We start from the raw sequence: 18,157 nt of genomic DNA, 5'->3' as shown, positions 1-18,157 counted from the left end.
TACTCAAAACAAAAAAAGATGTTTCTGTGTACAAAAATATGCACAGGATTTTTGCAGGGCCAGTGTTTTTTATCACAATAATCACATCAGATTGTCAATGCTTGTCACCACAAACAATTTTGATAAACTTAAGTATTAAAGGTGAATTTCCTCCAGGAATTTAAAAAAACCTGAACCCCAAAATTGTAATAATTATTCTTGATTGACCTTGACGTTTAATGGCAACCAAGATGAATGCAATTATCATAGAAAAACAAAAACTGTCTTATTAACTTAATATTTGCATGACATATTCATTTAAGCAATATAGGAGTTGCATGTACGAATTAAAGACACACAACGTCACTTTTGTGGTGGAAACGTCTCCATTGAGCCATTATCCCAAGAATGTTCCACAGAATGGCATTAAACTTATCTATCTCCATGGAAACAAGGTCAATAGGTCAGGTCAGGTCTGCGGAGAGACGACTTTGCTCATAGTAACAATGCATTTTGTGGTATTTTTTGTAGCAATAAAAACACCTGTAATTGACAAAGGGGATGGATAAATGGGCAAAAGGATCTGTTTTAAAGCCATACTGTGGAACATCTCACACAGTGCACCTTTATAGAGCGCACGTGAGGGAGCGTGCCGCCCGCCGCCACGCGCACAAACAAAACGGCGCAAATTTCAGTGGCTGCTCGCCCGCGTTAGCCTCTCCGTGCCAGGACAGGCTTAAGTCGACGCGTCCTGGCACACCACTGCACAGCTGCTGCCACGGAGGAGGGAGCGTGTTTAGTCAGAACAAAAGGCGTACCGTTGGCTTTGTCCACGAAGGCCCCCTGCGGCGACTCGGGCACGCCCCTCCACACCGAGATGGGTTTGGGATACCCGGGATCCATGGTCCTCATGTCCTCGTTGTAGCGCCAGTACCTGAAACGCAAAACAAGCCGTCAGCAGCGGGAAAACGGCGGAAGAGAAGCTCGCGGAAGACGACGGAATCCGAAGCAGATGGCGGCTTGTGATGCGGCTTCCTGGAGAACGCGGCGTAATTATATACTGTAAATATGCTAAACTGCAGCGTGTTCAGTATAGGGGCAAATCAGACTTAACAAACAGCGCTGATGCAGATTATGCATAAACAACGGCTCATGGGAATATGTTTATGTTTATCACTTCACCAGACAGTGTCAATGCATCTGAGAAACGCTTTTGAATAGTGGCTTCACGCTAAGGCTAGAAAATGTCAGTTCAAATTAACATTTTAGAGCATTTTATTATGATGACTGGGCTCCATTTACATAAGATAAGGAAGTGTTGCTTCTGGGGAGTTACATTTTACAAAACAACCATAAAAGTAAATGATATGAACTGTTTGCAGAGGTTGACTTATGCTATAGTTTTCTGTAATGTACTTTTAATCAGCTATAACCATAAAACACTTCTTTTAAATGTGTTTAACCAGCAGATGAGCTCAACTGTGTAACTGTTTACGATGGTATTTTTGAAGGTTTTATTTGTTGCTTAAAGGGTCCACCACCAAATTGTCGCCATGGAGATATTACTGCTTTACCAGGAACGTTCCTTAGCTCCTGCGTGTTTATGTAGAAGCTGCTGCTGACACATTGATTAATACCCACCGTCCCAAATTCATATAAATACAAAAAAATCATAGCAATACTGTTGAAATACTTGTGTACGATGTTAGAAAACGTAGTCTCTGAAGGATATTATGTAGTTGTTTATTCATTCGGTGCAGTGCATAGTGTCTGAAACCATGATTACGACGTGTACTTTGGTGGTAGTATTTGTAAACTGACCTGTCTCCTTTGAAGAAGTAGGTCTTGGCCACGTCCTCCCACCACACCGCCGTCTCGATGCTCTGCGCGGGCATGCCGTTTCCAAACTGAGCGATGTCCTTGGGGTACCCGGCCTGGAGCTCCGTGTCCTTGAACACCCAGTACTGCTTCCCTGCGCACACAGAACGACCCACACATTATTGCAATTCTCTTCACAAGAACACATTAACGCAATCAAACACAACAAGAGCCGCCGCGCCTTTTTACAGACACGTGTTACTTTGACTAGTTTTATACAAAAGTCATTACGTTTGACTGATAATGCACAATTGGACTTACTGCGCGTCACCGATGTGGTTATTTGGTTGTTGATTTGCACATTTTCTGAAATCGCTGTCATGGTTTTATTCAATTATTTTATTTTAAGGGCAAATTTGGATTGGGACTGCACAGAATATTGGCATTTATCTACATCACACTAAATACCGCAAACACCCCACGTTTTTGCCAAAAATCTGACAAAAAATGACCTTTTAATTCATTTGTGTAATCGTAATCTTTATTTGATTCTTGAGTGTGTATAAGATAAGATAAGATAAGATAAGATATTCCTTTATTGTCCCACATGGGGAAATTTCATTGGTGCAACGCAGGTAGATGTGCGTTGTACCTTTTTGTTTTAAATATATGTTGTATATATTTAATATATAACAAAATATATTTAAATATATGTTGTATATATTTAATATATAACAAAAATATATTTTTGTTTTAAAAATATGTACCTTTTTGTTTTAAATTCAACCAAAGTTATTGTGTAAAAAAGTTGCAATACTAAACATATTTCCTCCTTTCCTGCAGCCATAATTTGGCGTATGTTTGGACGACTCTCTTCCACCTCTTGCCTAATCTTCGCTCCTGTTTTGATCACTTCAGTCTCGTCACACAGGGGCACCTTGTCCTTGCTGGTGCTTGGAGCTATTCAGGGATCTCTGAGTCTTGTTAAGGTGAACCAGGGACTGCTCCGCGGTGATAAAAAGAAAAAGCAATGGCCCTTGCGGAGAAATTGACAGAATGAACAGTGAAACCTTTTTATAAAACTTTCTAAGCCGTGTTTTCCAGGTCCCTGAAAACACTTGAAAACAAAAATACTGCTTCGCCCATGAACGTCTCATACATTGAGTTTCAAAGCTGTGACTTCTTTTTCTCATTAAAACTGTCCCTCCCATTTCCTGCGCAGTAATAAGGTTAAACAACGGCACATTTTGACACGGCGTGACCCCAGGAAATGCTCCACTCCTCTGGAGGAGGGACGCCTGGAGGAAGGGAGTGGGGGAGACAGAGGGTATAGTGCATGAGAGGAAGAGAGGGAGAGTGGGGGAGACAGAGGGTATAGTGCACGAGAGGAAGAGTGAGGGCGAGTGGGGGAGACAGAGGGTATAGTGCATGAGAGGAAGAGTGAGGGCGAGTGGGGGAGACAGAGGGTATAGTGCATGAGAGGAAGAGAGGGCGAGTGGGGGAGACAGAGGGTATAGTGCATGAGAGGGAGAGTGAGGGCGAGTGGGGGAGACAGAGGGTATAGTGCATGAGAGGAAGAGAGGGCGAGTGGGGGAGACAGAGGGTATAGTGCATGAGAGGAAGAGAGGGCGAGTGGGGGAGACAGAGGGTATAGTGCATGAGAGGGAGAGTGAGGGCGAGTGGGGGAGACAGAGGGTATAGTGCATGAGAGGAAGAGAGGGAGAGTGGGGGAGACAGAGGGTATAGTGCACGAGAGGAAGAGTGAGGGCGAGTGGGGGAGACAGAGGGTATAGTGCATGAGAGGAAGAGAGGGCGAGTGGGGGAGACAGAGGGTATAGTGCATGAGAGGGAGAGTGAGGGCGAGTGGGGGAGACAGATGGTATAGTGCATGAGAGGAAGAGAGGGCGAGTGGGGGAGACAGAGGGTATAGTGCATGAGAGGGAGAGTGAGGGCGAGTGGGGGAGACAGAGGGTATAGTGCATGAGAGGGAGAGTGAGGGCGAGTGGGGGAGACAGATGGTATAGTGCATGAGAGGAAGAGAGGGCGAGTGGGGGAGACAGAGGGTATAGTGCATGAGAGGGAGAGTGAGGGCGAGTGGGGGAGACAGATGGTATAGTGCATGAGAGGAAGAGAGGGCGAGTGGGGGAGACAGAGGGTATAGTGCATGAGAGGGAGAGTGAGGGCGAGTGGGGGAGACAGAGGGTATAGTGCATGAGAGGAAGAGAGGGCGAATGGGGGAGACAGAGGGTATAGTGCATGAGAGGGAGAGTGAGGGCGAGTGGGGGAGACAGAGGGTATAGTGCATGAGAGGAAGAGAGGGAGAGTGGGGGAGACAGAGGGTATAGTGCATGAGAGGAAGAGAGGGCGAATGGGGGAGACAGAGGGTATAGTGCATGAGAGGGAGAGTGAGGGCGAGTGGGGGAGACAGAGGGTATAGTGCATGAGAGGAAGAGAGGGAGAGTGGGGGAGACAGAGGGTATAGTGCATGAGAGGAAGAGAGGGCGAGTGGGGGAGACAGAGGGTATAGTGCATGAGAGGGAGAGTGAGGGCGAGTGGGGGAGACAGATGGTATAGTGCATGAGAGGAAGAGAGGGCGAGTGGGGGAGACAGAGGGTATAGTGCATGAGAGGGAGAGTGAGGGCGAGTGGGGGAGACAGAGGGTATAGTGCATGAGAGGAAGAGAGGGAGAGTGGGGGAGACAGAGGGTATAGTGCATGAGAGGAAGAGAGGGCGAGTGGGGGAGACAGAGGGTATAGTGCATGAGAGGAAGTGTATATGCACGAGTTAGAGACGAGAGGTAAAAAAGTACGACTTGGAATATTTTGATATGGTTGGAGGAAGTAAGGTGAGCTCAGAGTCGGCCTCCGCCTCTACAGAGGTCGCTCATGTCACATCCTTCAAAACTCCTGACGCTGGGAACAGAAATCCCTATCGTTGCCCCTCCCCCCCCTCTTTCGTCCGCTGACTCTTTGACCCCTGCCACGCCCGTGATTGAAGACAAGTCCCAGTTCATTTCCTGGTTTCCCCCTCCACATTAAAAGCAGCTCTTCTCCCGTTCCGCTGAAGCCGGCTCCAGCAGCTCTCCACATAAAAGTCTGGTTCATCTTCAGAGCTGCCGGTCTGCTCTTTGAAGCCGCGACAGCTCCGCGCCGCCGCCGCCGCGGTAACGCCGAGACAGAAATATATCCTCCAGTGTACTTTATACGGGCCACACGGAGGCTAAACACCAAACATGTGTGGATTGTATCTGATCGTTTTACAGTTGTCTCGGTGTCGTTTGTTCACACGGCAACGCGCAATTCATCTTAATCACGTCGAAATTACTCTTTAAGTTTATGACACGACTGCTCACTATTTAACTAGACCTACAGCAGTATGTCATTATAATAGCAGGAATATACTGTCTATGCCAGTAATATGAATAATAGACATCTGCATCTGCAGTTTTGACTAAGATTAAGAGTAACACTTTATAATTACTACACCTTATTTAGCCTTAAAGGGGACATATTACGCAAAATTGACTTTAATGAGCTTTAACCCTGTTACAAAAGTGTTTCCTCATCATTAGTGTGAGCCACGTTATGTTGTGCACGTCAGAGTAATTCTGTTTTTGTCCTGCCGCTTGTATCGGGTGCTCAGAAAATTCCTGTTTTCATCTACCCCCTATCCCCGCCCACATCCCGGTACTTATTTGTGATTATTTGAAAAATGAAGACTCTGAGTGACACGTGTAGGTTCTAAAATGTCACGTAGACCCAACAATATTCAGACGATATTATGTCAAGTCAACAGAAATGTGTTTTAAAATGTTTTAAACCTATTATTTAAGGTGTAATGTCTGTAAAACTAACCACAAACGTGTAGAAATATCACCATTGAAAGTTTTTCAATTGTTTTCAAATAATCTCTTTTTGTGGCATGTTTACTATAGCTTATGCACTCGATATTAACATTTAGCATATCTTGACATACCATACCATAACAGCATCCACAATATTCTCTCCGTTATGATATATCGCACACCACTAGAAACATTCTTAACTAACTCGCTCACGAACTGAACTCTAAAGAGCAGAATATCATGAAATCCCCAATCTAGAAGTGACTGAAAACTCTCGACGTGGCTAAAACGTGGCCGTTTTGTTCCCCGACCGACTTTTCTCTCAACAATTTCACTCCAAATTGGGGCAGACAGAGCAGCAGAACGGGGCCTACTGGGAAATCAGCTGCGTGTGTATTCAGATCGTACAAACACTCGGGAGTACGTGGGTAGTCCCGCTTTGGCCCCCGATGAAAAGAGGAACTCCTGAATCTCACGTCAGCAGCTGCGCCGGCGTCTAGTGTTTCGAGGGATTGTTCAGTGCTGAAAGTAAGTGAGTGTCAGGCTCCCGTTGCTTTCATCACAGCCACATCTGTAGTCGTCTGTACGTCCTTCCCCCCCACCTCTCCTTCCCTCTCTCTGCAGTGCATGATGGGAGTTTTCACAAGGCCGGCCCGTTTGTTCTCTGTCTTTTCACTTTCAGACATAATTAGAGTTAAATGGCTGTTTTAGTGGCGTTTTTTGTCTCAATTTAAGAGTGCATCGTACAAATACAAATGCGCTTTCCTTATAAAAAGCGGTTAAGTGTCTTTTCAGTGGATACGCGGATAAGAAAATAAGGAGGCTTCTCTGAATTAATCAAGGCCGCAGAGAATTTGGCAGAGAAAGAGAGTCGATGGTTCTCAAACTTTTCACACAAAGTAACAAACAACAATTTTCTTTGATTTCCCTCGTGGTTTAAAAAAAGTCTGTTTTATGTCGAAAATAGGACTAAATTACACTTTAACAGTGCACTATGTCACTGTTCTGATACTTGTGTGTCGATTTGCCTTATATATCTCCATGGAGACAAGCACGTAACGGCAGCAGTAGGAAAATGGATAATATTGCAATTGTTATTTTGAGATATGCAAAATTAGACTATCAAATACATCGTCTGTAATTGAAATTATAAATGATTTGCTCAAAAAGAGACAGAAACGTCAAGTATAATCTCCCAAACAAGGGTATAAAGTTATATTTCTGTCCTTTCATGGTTCAGTTTATGGTTTATTCCAGTTTTTTGCAATAAATGAAGCTCGATCGAGACATTCCTGATGCATTGTTAAGATATTGTCGCAAAAAATAATGCACGAGATATTCATTTTTGTCAATATAGTAAGATCTGTGGAAAAGCGAGCCCACTCACAGTAAGACAGCGTGTTTTTCAAAGCAAAAAAAACCCTGTAATGCCACGTATAATGAAAACACATGAAAGAAAGATAACAATAAGGCTAGATCATTAACAGACACTGATCGAATTGCTTATTTTTGATCGACTTCTAATTATTTCTGCTGCTTTCATGTCGTCAGGCCACTGTTTGGATCAAGGACAACGGCTTATTGCTGCCAGTGCATTTAAACATAGCATCACTCATTAAGAGCGAGTGGATTAAGGCAGATTTTCCAGCCAAGTGGGCAAAACATCGCTTTAATCTTCTCCTGATTTACACGGCGAGCGAGGGCGATAACATGAAGAAGATATTAAAGATAAAATCCTCTGTTTGTTTTCCGGGAACAGGCGGCGCAGGCTGAATACTAAAAAGCCATCAGCATTTAGAGGAATATGAATGATAGCCAAGGACAGCGTTTGTGCTTTGTCACTTCTGGAGTTTAAAAAATTGGAGTATCCAGGTGTGAATGGATACTCTACTACTACTACTACTACTACTACTACTACTACTACTACTACTACTACTACTACTACTACTACTACTACTACTACTACTACTACTACTACTACTACTACTACTACTACTACTGTACTAGTATCAAAACTAGATGCTTGTTTGAACCCGTATTTATACTGAGAGAAAAATGAATAGAACCGAATTTGTAAAATAAAAAAGTATTTCACACATATTTTCAGACATGTGAAAACGTTAAATTGAGTGATTTTGATACAGAATTGTGCTGCTCTTTGGTCAACAGTTTGAATTCCAATCGATTTTGTTCATTTTCAAGTGAATTTGTATGCATTTATTTCTATTTAATAACTGAAAAGCAGAACGTCACCATAAACGTGCTCAAAACCATATGCAAAGTATGTTTTACTTTTCAGTCCAGTTCAAAGATGGAGTGAAGTAGAAAGTACGAATACCTTCTCTCAAATGTAGTGAAGTTAAAGTAATCACAGTAAAAATGACTTAAGTACAGTACAGATATCTACATTTACATTTAACTTAAGCACAGATTGTCCACTTTTTGCACGTCGTTACTTTCCACCACTGCAAATATATAATGTAACGTGTAATGCGACTGACCACTGAAGAAACAATGACCTCAACATAATCATTTGAGTAAAAAACATTGATTTGCGACCGGAACATGAGCGCTCCTGACATTTATCTCACCTTTAAAGAAGACGAACTTGCCCTCGCTGTTCTCGTACGCCGCATCGATCTTCGGTGGCAGGCCCCTCCAGAACACGCTGATGAGCAGGGGGTACCCGGGCATCACCGTGTTGTCCCTCACGCGCCAAAACCAGTGGTCCTGGAAAACAGAGGACCGAGGTTAAAGTTATCAATGGGCACACCGTCTTTCAGGAAACAGGAAACACACATTCTATCGGCGGGAAAATCAAGAATCTTTCGTAGCTCGAGTTCAACCGCAGTAAAAGAAATGAGTAAATCGAATTTTCATATTGTGTTTGAAAAATGAATGGTAAAAATGCTAATGAACTGCGAGGAAAATGCAAAAAATTATGTGCAATCTCGACTTCTCAAAAGTAATAGCTGGATATTGTCATTATTCCAAAGGTGAACGGATCGATGACCCGACGTTGTGAGGATAAAACTGTGAACTGAACTGACTTATTATTGTAGGGGAATGGAGATGGACATTCCACGGCCAGATAACAGAAAATCTCTCTTTGAACATTGGGGGGTTTTCGTTCTCCCTCTGTCCCTCACCGCAGGGGAGCCGCTGTGACTTGTGTGTCTTACAGGAGGACAGTCTTACAGGAGGACGCCCCGATGAACTATGTTTTATGTGATTATGCCATGAATGTTTGTCCGAATCAACTCCGTACACCGCATGTTTCCTCTTGTGTTACGTATTTTTCCACTGTTTAAGGTTTTATATTCCCAATGCTTTCACAGGTGAAAGAAGATGTAAAATGTATCTACCTCAAGAAATAATGTGTACGAACTGCCAAAAAGTGTTTAACGTGTAAATGTTAAAACAGGGTTTAAATGTTTTGCCATTATTTACGTTACTCTAGCTTTATTTTCTCGACCAGGAAATGTTAAACGGGAAGTCTGCGCAGTAGCGCCCGCCCCTTTCGCTCCCAGCATGCCCTGCGGGCCAGGTATCAAAAGGACGCTCCAAGCTAGAAACGTTCTCTTTGTTCTTCTCTTGTTCTCTTCTTGTTCTTCTCTCTTGAAGCCGTCTCCACGGGCGAGCTTTCACTTTTCCTTTGTCTCAACAAAATCCGTCCGTCACGTGGTCGACAAGGCCATGCCAGCCTAGGACTCTGAAACCACCTGAAACCACCTGGAACCACCTGGAACTAAGCTTAAGCGCTAAACCGGACAGAGACTTTCTTTGCTACTTCGTTTCTTTTCTTTTTGAAGTAATCTACGTCGTTTACGTGGAACAGCGCTACGTCCTCATCTGAGTAAAGGCCGCGTGAGGAGCTAACACGCCGCTAAAGCGTTCTACCGCTAAGGACCGCACAGCACGTCGCAGCCCACCGCTCCACGCGACGCCTCGCTCCTCGACCGCTGCCCGCTTCAAGGACCTCGCAGCACACCGCTCCACGGCCGCCGTACGCTTCACGAACCTTCGCCGCCACACCGCTCCACGCGACGCCTCGCTACGGATCTCGTCCGCGGACAAGGACCAGTCGGACCGAGTCTCTACAGAACCGTAAGCCGAGTCCATTGTGCGGTTCTCTTGTGGCGTGATTTGGGTAGAGCTCAGCTGTTCCTCCTCCCTTTAGCTTCTCACTTTCCCTCTTTTTGATATAGATTAGCATAGACACGTTTGGTTATCAAAGGCAAAACCCTGGTTTAACATTATCTGCATGAAATCTGCTGTTAAATCTGATATAACATTACCTGTGATTTACCTGTGCGCATTTCTGCTCCGGTGTTTTTGATTACCCTTTTGATAAATAAACTACACGAAAGAGTTATTGACTATTGTCTGTTTGATTAGACTATGTGTAAGTCCCTGAATCGTGGAACACCCTTCAGACCTTTTTAACAAGCGCGATTAAGGACCGTATCTTAGCTCTTTGGGTTTAACCCTGGTGCCCCGTCTTGTCTCGTTTCTGCTAAGAAATCTCCCTTAATCATAAACTGAATACATGTAGTTTGAGACCCTACATTATGTACTAGAAATTATGTCAGTCTTGTTTCTTGTTTGGTCTTGTGGGAATATTATCTTGTCCCTAAAACGTCCTGGACAGCAGTAACAAAAATCCTGTTAACGAGTCAGACGATATTATGTCAATCAAGAGAAATGTGTCTAAACGTTTAACTATCAAACGAATGTGAAGTGTCTGTAAAATGAATCGCAAAAGGGCAGAAATATCACCTTCTTCCCTTTTTTGAACCTGATTTGAAAGTTTACACCATCACTTTTTGTGTCATTTTGTCACGATATTATGTACATTTTGATTTATTGCCCACCTTTAGTTACAATCTAGAAAGGGCAAAACACATTTACATAAGGCTTAAGCAGTAGGTCATTTAACACCCTTATAAAGTGAGTATACAAGTAGTCATTTTGACCATAATATACCAAGAATATAAAGAATTCCAGTGTGTTTAAGTACATTTCCATCAAGACGAATTGGCTATTGTCTGTAACTTTCATTGTGTCCCGGAAAACCTCCTGCAGCTTTAACCTCATAACCTCATATTCACTCTTCCAGGTCACACAGTAAAAAAACAACGACATATGTGACAAAGGTGAAGCCGTGTCCGGAAACGTGAGCCCGCCCGAGTTCGAGGCGTGTCTTTTTGATGTCGGGGACGAAACCTGAAGACGGCGAGATGCGAGACGCCGCGGGGGGGAAGAGCCAGCTGTGAAAGCCATCCAAACACACACCCTCCCTTTGGCTACAAGCGGCCGATTGTGCCCCCCGTGTGTGTGTGTGTGTGTGTGTGTGTCTGTCTGTGTGTGTGTCTGAGCCCAAAGAAATCCGCGGGCGAGAGAGGGAAGGCAGCACATCATCGGAGCTTGCAACATTCGCAGTGAGCGCTAAATAAACAGGCCATTTATCAAGCTCGGTGTCTTCTCGCCGGGGCCAATCCGATTGTTTCGCCGGGACTCCCCTCTTCATCGCTCTGCCTCGCTCTTCCTCTTCTTGTTTCGCCGCCGATACAACGTAACTAGTCTTTTCAATTGTCGAAAGTACAGAAAACCGTGATCACCAACAGTGATTGAACTTTGTTGAGGGAAAAAAACGGTCTTTCCAAATCGTTTCACGACATGTAATGAACAGTAAAAAGGTGCTCATTATTACTGTATTTTCCGGAATATAAGTCGCACTGGAGTATAAGCCAAAAAATGCATAATAGAGAAGAAAAAAAACATATATAAGTTGCACTGGAGTATGAAATGCGGTTGCAAGTGTGAAAATAACAAATAATGTCACATATAAGTCACTCCGGAGTATAAGTATAAATATAAGTATAAGTCGCAGCCCGGCCAAAACTATGAAAAAGGTGCGACTTATAGTCCGGAAAATACGGTATTTCATTTGAATTGGGACAACACTGTTTTCCAGACAAAATCTCTTAAGCTCCTGCCAATTAAAACGTATATTTAAGCTACAATTTTATAACACAGCAGCTAGAATATGGACAGATAACTGGCAACAACCGCTGACAGGAGAAAGATTGTTGTTGTGCTTAAAAACAACAAGACAAGAAAAAATGATAAAGATGATGATACTGACACTATATCCAGATTCACTACGACCCACGATTGAGAAAATGTGTGTCCATTTCGATTTGCAAAACTGATTTGGAATTCACACACTTCTGAACCGACACCGTCACTGACCTTTCTCATATCTTTTACCTACTTTCAACCATCTTTCTCATTGAACCGCGGCGGAGACAGTTTGCCGTCTGGAATAATCACAACAGCTTTGAGCCGAGCAGAAGTTTGAAATATTATACCTCAAATTGGTTCCCTGCTTTGAGAGGAAAGTGCTGTGCCAACGTTGTCATGCATAACTGTCTCCATACAACTGCATTACCATATGTTCCCTATTCAAAAGATGTTTGACAGCTTGTGCAAAAATGTCTACATATTCCCATACTTTTCTTTTTCTTGTCGTTTCTCCAGAGGAATTCTGAATCCACGGCAGAAATTGCTCACAAATGTGTTGACGTTGTTGGACACAAACAGCGCTGCATAAAACATGGCTTCCTGCTGAGCGGACAGAAATACTAGCACTTATATGAATAAATGACAAACAAATGTCATTAAAATTTAAATACAACGGCGAGGGAAATTGTGTTTTTGTTCACTTGTGTTCGGAGGTGACAGAGTGTTTGAAGGGAAAGAATTATGCAAATACAAAGGCTATGATGTTTATTTTCTTTCTTTCTTACTCTGATAGCATTACTTTATTTAAATCAGAAGGTAAAGATAAGTCTTGATTGTGAAGAAAACCGTTCTTCTGACTGGTGAATTCACATTTTCTTGAACCTGTATTTCTGGGTAATCATAATTGTAAGCACCTTTTATGCAGCTGAACATTCAAATCAAGCTGACGCGCAAATAATCAGATAGTTTAAGTCAAAATCAGCATAAACCTCTACATCATATTTACTGCAGGAGCTGGTATATGGAGTCTAACTATGAACCAAACTAGACCAATTACTGACAAATGATTAGCTCGTTATTGTGGATGTATTTGGTCAACAAGAACAAGGAGAACTGAGATAAAAGTATAAAGAAAGTCAGATATTGATACTAAAACTAGCTTCGCAACTAGATTCTTAACAAAAAATCTCATTAACAGGAGAAAATGTGACCTTTCCTGACCAGTTTTAAAATGATCTTGAGCTTGATCCGAACTAGTTTGAGACCACAATGTTAAAAATGAAAGTTTGGTATTAAAATATGTATTGAAAACGAGTATATTCTTTAGTATTTATTGTTTTTGTTGGCTAATTTAGTCCATACGTAGCTTTTATTCTATTCAAAAAGCAGTAAAATGCATTGGAAACATTTAGCAGTTGCTTTCCTTATTTTGTAATAGTTTGTTGCTATTCTGTTCGATTTTTACATTGTTTTTTTTAAAGAACAGTAAAGTAATTTCCCTTGCAGACCGATAAAATGGCCAAAATGTAGGTCTCACTCTTCACACTAGCTCTCTAGGACAAATTCCCGCTTCACCAAACGCTCAAACATCTGCACGACGAGCGAAAACCAGGACAAGTTCCGTACAACAAGTAAAACAAAAGGTCGTACATGTCCACGTAAAGACCATAAGTTCACATGAAGTTGAACAGGAGCTGGTAGTATTACGTTTATGAGTGACACCGGAGCCAGACGGCGATTACGCGTGAACGTGGCTCTTAAAACAGAAGCCTAATAAAGCGTGACTCCAGACGCCTTTGTAGACCTGCCCTGGCCCGATACAGTCGACCAGAACTTTTACTGCCGACTGCTTGAACCGTTTACTGAGCGGTAAAGTGAGACGTACGTGTTTGACAGGTTTAGATCGAGAGATGAAGGCGGTAGTTTTAGTTTTCGCAGCTAAAATGATCACAGTTTGTGTTGAGGTCACAAAAAAATAGTAAAAATCATCAATAAAGGCTGTAAATTAAGCCGTTCCAGTATAAAAATGTAACAACGTTGCCATGTAATCTTTAATATTTCTGTACTTTTGTTAAATTATAGTCTCAACATGTTTTATGCGATGCTTAAACTATAATAAAGACACGTTTAAACTATAATAAAGGCACGTTTTGGCACGTTTCTGATGCCGTCATATCGTCATCGAGATAAATAAATAAAAATATCGGGATCGTTGTTTTCGCCAGTATCGCTCGTCCCCAGTTCAAACATTTTAGTTGGATAATTGTTAGCAAGGAGAAATGGGTCGCCAGAATGATATAATTTGCTTTTTGCATATATTTTAATGATTTGCCATAGATCCCGTCCATTTTATACAATTTAAACAATTGGTAAATGTTGAATTTCAGAGTGAGAGATTGTGTTTGCAGTGTAATTGTGACCTCAGTTGTTTTTACTTAAGTTTGTAAAGAAGAACATTGTAAAGGCAGAAGTGAAGTGGAACATAATGTCATTTCAATGGATTTGCCTCAGAATATCACAAAATATCAAAAATCAAGGCGATTTTGCCAAATTGTGAATGATTTCAGAGCTGTATTAGACATGTTTTGTTTAAATACATTAATCTAAATAAGATTATGAACGACTCATGAGTTTTAGGTTTTACTGGACAAATACATTTTACTTTACTTTTTGGAAGCTGAAATACATTTTAAGAATAGAAAACAGTATATAGTTTTCATCTTTTGTTTCAGAAAAGCAAACTGACATTTCTACTCTTGAAATTCAGTTTTGTTGCTTATTTTTTGTCACCAAGACTTAAAATCATTATTATTTAGAGTATTTAGATGTGATGTCAGTTTATTATTGAACATTTCATTCTAAAAGATCTATATAAAAATCTATGTATCCAAAATTAAGCAAAAAGGTAAAGCAGCAGAAGCAAAATAAAGTTATTAAAAACATGATCATGGATGTTGTAATGAAAGACACGCACAGCTACAGATCCAATAAAACCACTATGCACCGATTTAAATCTATCCAATTAAACTCAATCTCTTGACGAGTTCCCCCTCCAGCGCTGTCCGGACCACCTGTGAACCCGGGGCCCGCAGGAGCCGCTCGCATCCGCAGAGGACGGACTTGGCCTCGACGGTCAGACCGCTCTTCCAAAACCGCCGAGCGAAAGCTTGAACCGGACCAAATGGACTTGGCAAAGGCCTCGGCACCAACACATGCAATCAAGAGAATGGACCTGCGCCGGAACAGATGAACTGGAATAAGTGCACGCGGTAAATCTCTTCTTCGACAAGTGTTTTTGGCAGGATTTTAAAGAGGAATGTTAAGTCAGGGATCGCTACAAATCTCTTCAACTATCAACGTCGCTGGTCTACTGCTTTGAGCAAGAGGAAAGTGAAGTGCAACGTGATGAGATGAGGCTTTTTGTGGATGAGATGAGACTTTTTGTGGAGTTTAAGAGTCTAAGAGTGGAATGGGCTCGAGACATTTCAAATCTGGAATTATTAAAACCACCTGCTCCAGTAAAAAAAAAAAAAAAGAATTAGGATACAAAATTGTGATCTGCCCCTGCCTCTCTTCTGTTTAGAGGGTCTGCCACTGCTCGTCTCCATGGAGATGTTGTTGCTTTGTCTGAACTGTTCTATGGCATGGCATTAACCTTATCTAACATTAATGCATTACAGGTGTTTTAAAGCGTAAAATACCATGAAAAACATTCCTGACAAAACATTATCTTAATATTTGTATCATTATATGGCCATCATATGTGGCTGGGCGCCGTGTGGCGCCCAGCCATTTCGCGGATACAAGCGGTCGAAATGAGTTTCCTCCGCCGTGTGGCTGGGCGCTCCCTTAGAGATAAGGTGAGGAGCTGGGCCACATGGGGGGAGCTCGGAGTAGAGCCGCTGCTCCTCCACGTCGAGAGGAGCCAGCTGAGGTGGCTCGGGCATCTGTTCCGGATGCCTCCTGGGCGCCTCCCTCGGGAGGTGTTTCAGGCATGTCCCACCGGGAAGAGGCCCCGGGGAAGACCCAGGACACGCTGGAGAGACTATGTCTCTCGGCTGGCCTGGGAACGCCTCGGGATCCCCCCGGAGGAGTTAGAGGAAGTGTCTGGGGAGAAGGAGGTCTGGGAGTCCCTGCTCAGACTGCTGCCCCCGCGACCCGGCCCCGGATAAAGCGGCAGAAGATGGATGGATGGATGTATCATTATAATGATATAAATCCAACAGAATATTGGATTTTGATTGGTTTAAGTATCAGACAACTGTGAAATGTCTGGAAAATTAATCCCAAAAGTGCAGCAATATCATCTCATATCTTTATTTAAAAGTTTACAACATAACATTTTTATTTTTAATCAGCACTTTTTCTATATTTTTTAATATAAATATAAAATTGTGCAATTGCTGTTGGAATTCATGTGCAATTCATGTGTAATTATTGTGAAATTCATGTGCAATCTATGTGCTGTCGTGACACATATTCATGTGCAATTACTGTCGTGATCACATGCAATGGTATTTATTTATTTATTTGTCTATGGGAGTTTTTATTTATTTATAGGAGATCTTCTACTGAAAATGTTTTTCAGACTTCCTATAAGTGATCTGTTCTTCTGTATCTACCTCTGTATCTACCTGCGTTGCACCAATGAAATTTCCCCATGTGGGACAATAAAGGAATATCTTATCTTATTAGGCCCGAGCGCCACAAGCTGGCGAGAGGCCTATTAATCTCGTAAGGCCGTGCGAAGCACGGCTGCGAAAGTGCGCACGTAGTGCGCACGAAATCGAGCGCGAAGCGCTCGCCCACTTCCAAACACTCACTAACGCACTCCTCCACTCATGCACGCCCCGTGCATACTAATTAGTTGTAGGAAAATGGAACATTACCGTTGTAAACGGGCGAAGCCCGTGCAAAAGTTCGCACTAAACGAGCACTTTACATTGGGATGACGACCGCGAAGCGGTCGTCATCCCCATATAAAGCACTCATTTGCGCTAAGTAGCTCACGAATACGTTCCCCATCTCTTGCATGTTCCGTGCATATAAGCATGTAATGCAAAAATTGAACATTATTACTGTATAGAGGGCCAAAAACACAAAGTGGGCGGAGCCCACTCAAAATTATCGAAAGTACCCGTCAGTGACCAGGGACCCACACCATGAGGTAGGAAAGCGCGAGCGCTTTCCGAAAATGTATAGTTTATGATATTTGAAAAATGGGAAACATTGTTTTCGCATCGGAATATTATTCTTTCTTTCTTTCTTTCTTCTTCTTCTTCTCGGGACCAACCCCCCTATTTTTCACCCAGTGAACATTGACGAAAAGTCACAAAAATTTGCACACCTCTAAAAATCGTGCCTCTCTACATTCTGGCTATTTCCCTTTTCTAAAATAAAAAAAATTGGCGCGTCAGCGCCACCAAATGTACCAAAAATGCATTGAGAGATGGGAAATGACCCAAAAAAAATCTGATCGTAGAATCATGAAATTTGGCGCAGAGGTAGATGGTGACAAGAGAAGTAAAAAATATTATTACGGCAACGCCGTCCCCCGAACCAAATGTCGGCCATATTGCTTCAAAAATGGCTAAACATGACTTCGGAGTTTTTCCAAACGTCGTACTTTTACGAACTCCTCCCAGGGCGTTGGCCCTAAAAAGCTGAAATTTGGTGAAAATGCTACTGAGGAGTGGGACATCAAAAGTTATCCAAATTACATTGATACCTCTCACGGTCTCTGTGCGGCGAAGCCGCAAACTGTAACTAAAATTTCAGAAATCTCCCATATTTAAAATTTCTGCCGTTTGCGCAGATAAAGTCCGAATTGCATCAAATTAGAATCAGTTGTTAAACTCTTTGCCCTAAACCTACTTGAAGTGAAATAAATTCATTTGGCGCCACAGCGCCCCCTACAGATTTTATATGGAGGTTAAATGTTAAGTTTTGCGAAATTATATGAAATTTGACACACAACTCAATTTTAGCATCCCCATCAAAAAAGTCAATGAGACCCATGTCATAATTGTTATGGCGTTGCCCAACGATGACCGAAACCTTTCATGTTATTCCAATGGGGAAATCGCCAGAACATGTTTACACTTTAGACTTTCACAAACTCCTCCCAGGGCGTCAGCCCTATTAACCTGAAATTTGGTGGGACTCATCTTCAGGGGTGGACCATCAAAAGTTATCCACATTTTCATTCAAAGAGTCACGGTGTCTGTGCGGCAAAGCCGCACATTTTGCCAAGAATTCAAAATAAAATAGCTTTTTGATGGTAAAACAAAGGGGAGAAGATGTGACAGCATCACAGATTCAGCAGTAGGCGTAATAAAAGGACAATTGGGGCGCGTTAGCGCCCCCTCCTCTTGCGGCGTGGCGGCGGTGTGGCGGCGGCGTGGCGAGGGCCGATCATTGCCGCTTGCGGCTATATTCTTATCTTATATCAATATAACAATTTTGCACATCTTCAAATGAACATTCTCA

At 42.6% G+C, this 18,157-nt stretch overlaps 2 protein-coding genes across 3 annotated transcripts in view; both read right to left on the bottom strand.

The window, feature by feature from the left end:
* The window catches only part of LOC140364411 (matrix metalloproteinase-16-like), a 97,289-nt gene that overhangs the window by 13,878 nt on the left and 65,254 nt on the right, over positions 1 to 18,157 (bottom strand). For both annotated transcript variants that reach the window (XM_072450529.1, XM_072450530.1), the window contains 3 exons: positions 8,233 to 8,371; positions 1,801 to 1,951; positions 798 to 913 (listed from right to left, as the gene is read on the bottom strand). In XM_072450529.1, the coding sequence (XP_072306630.1) occupies positions 798 to 913; positions 1,801 to 1,951; positions 8,233 to 8,371 (406 nt within the window). The remainder of the gene's footprint in view (positions 1 to 797; positions 914 to 1,800; positions 1,952 to 8,232; positions 8,372 to 18,157) is intronic.
* Positions 1 to 18,157, bottom strand: part of LOC140364410 (cyclic nucleotide-gated channel beta-3-like) — a 174,203-nt gene that overhangs the window by 132,230 nt on the left and 23,816 nt on the right. The gene's annotated exons all lie outside the window — the stretch shown is intronic.

Source organism: Eucyclogobius newberryi, unplaced genomic scaffold (assembly GCF_026437365.1).
Source record: "Eucyclogobius newberryi isolate DKJ021-1_F unplaced genomic scaffold, fEucNew1.0.hap1 SCAF_18, whole genome shotgun sequence".
Classification (NCBI taxonomy): Eukaryota; Metazoa; Chordata; class Actinopteri; order Gobiiformes; family Gobiidae; genus Eucyclogobius; species Eucyclogobius newberryi.
This window is presented reverse-complemented; position numbering and strand designations above follow the sequence as displayed.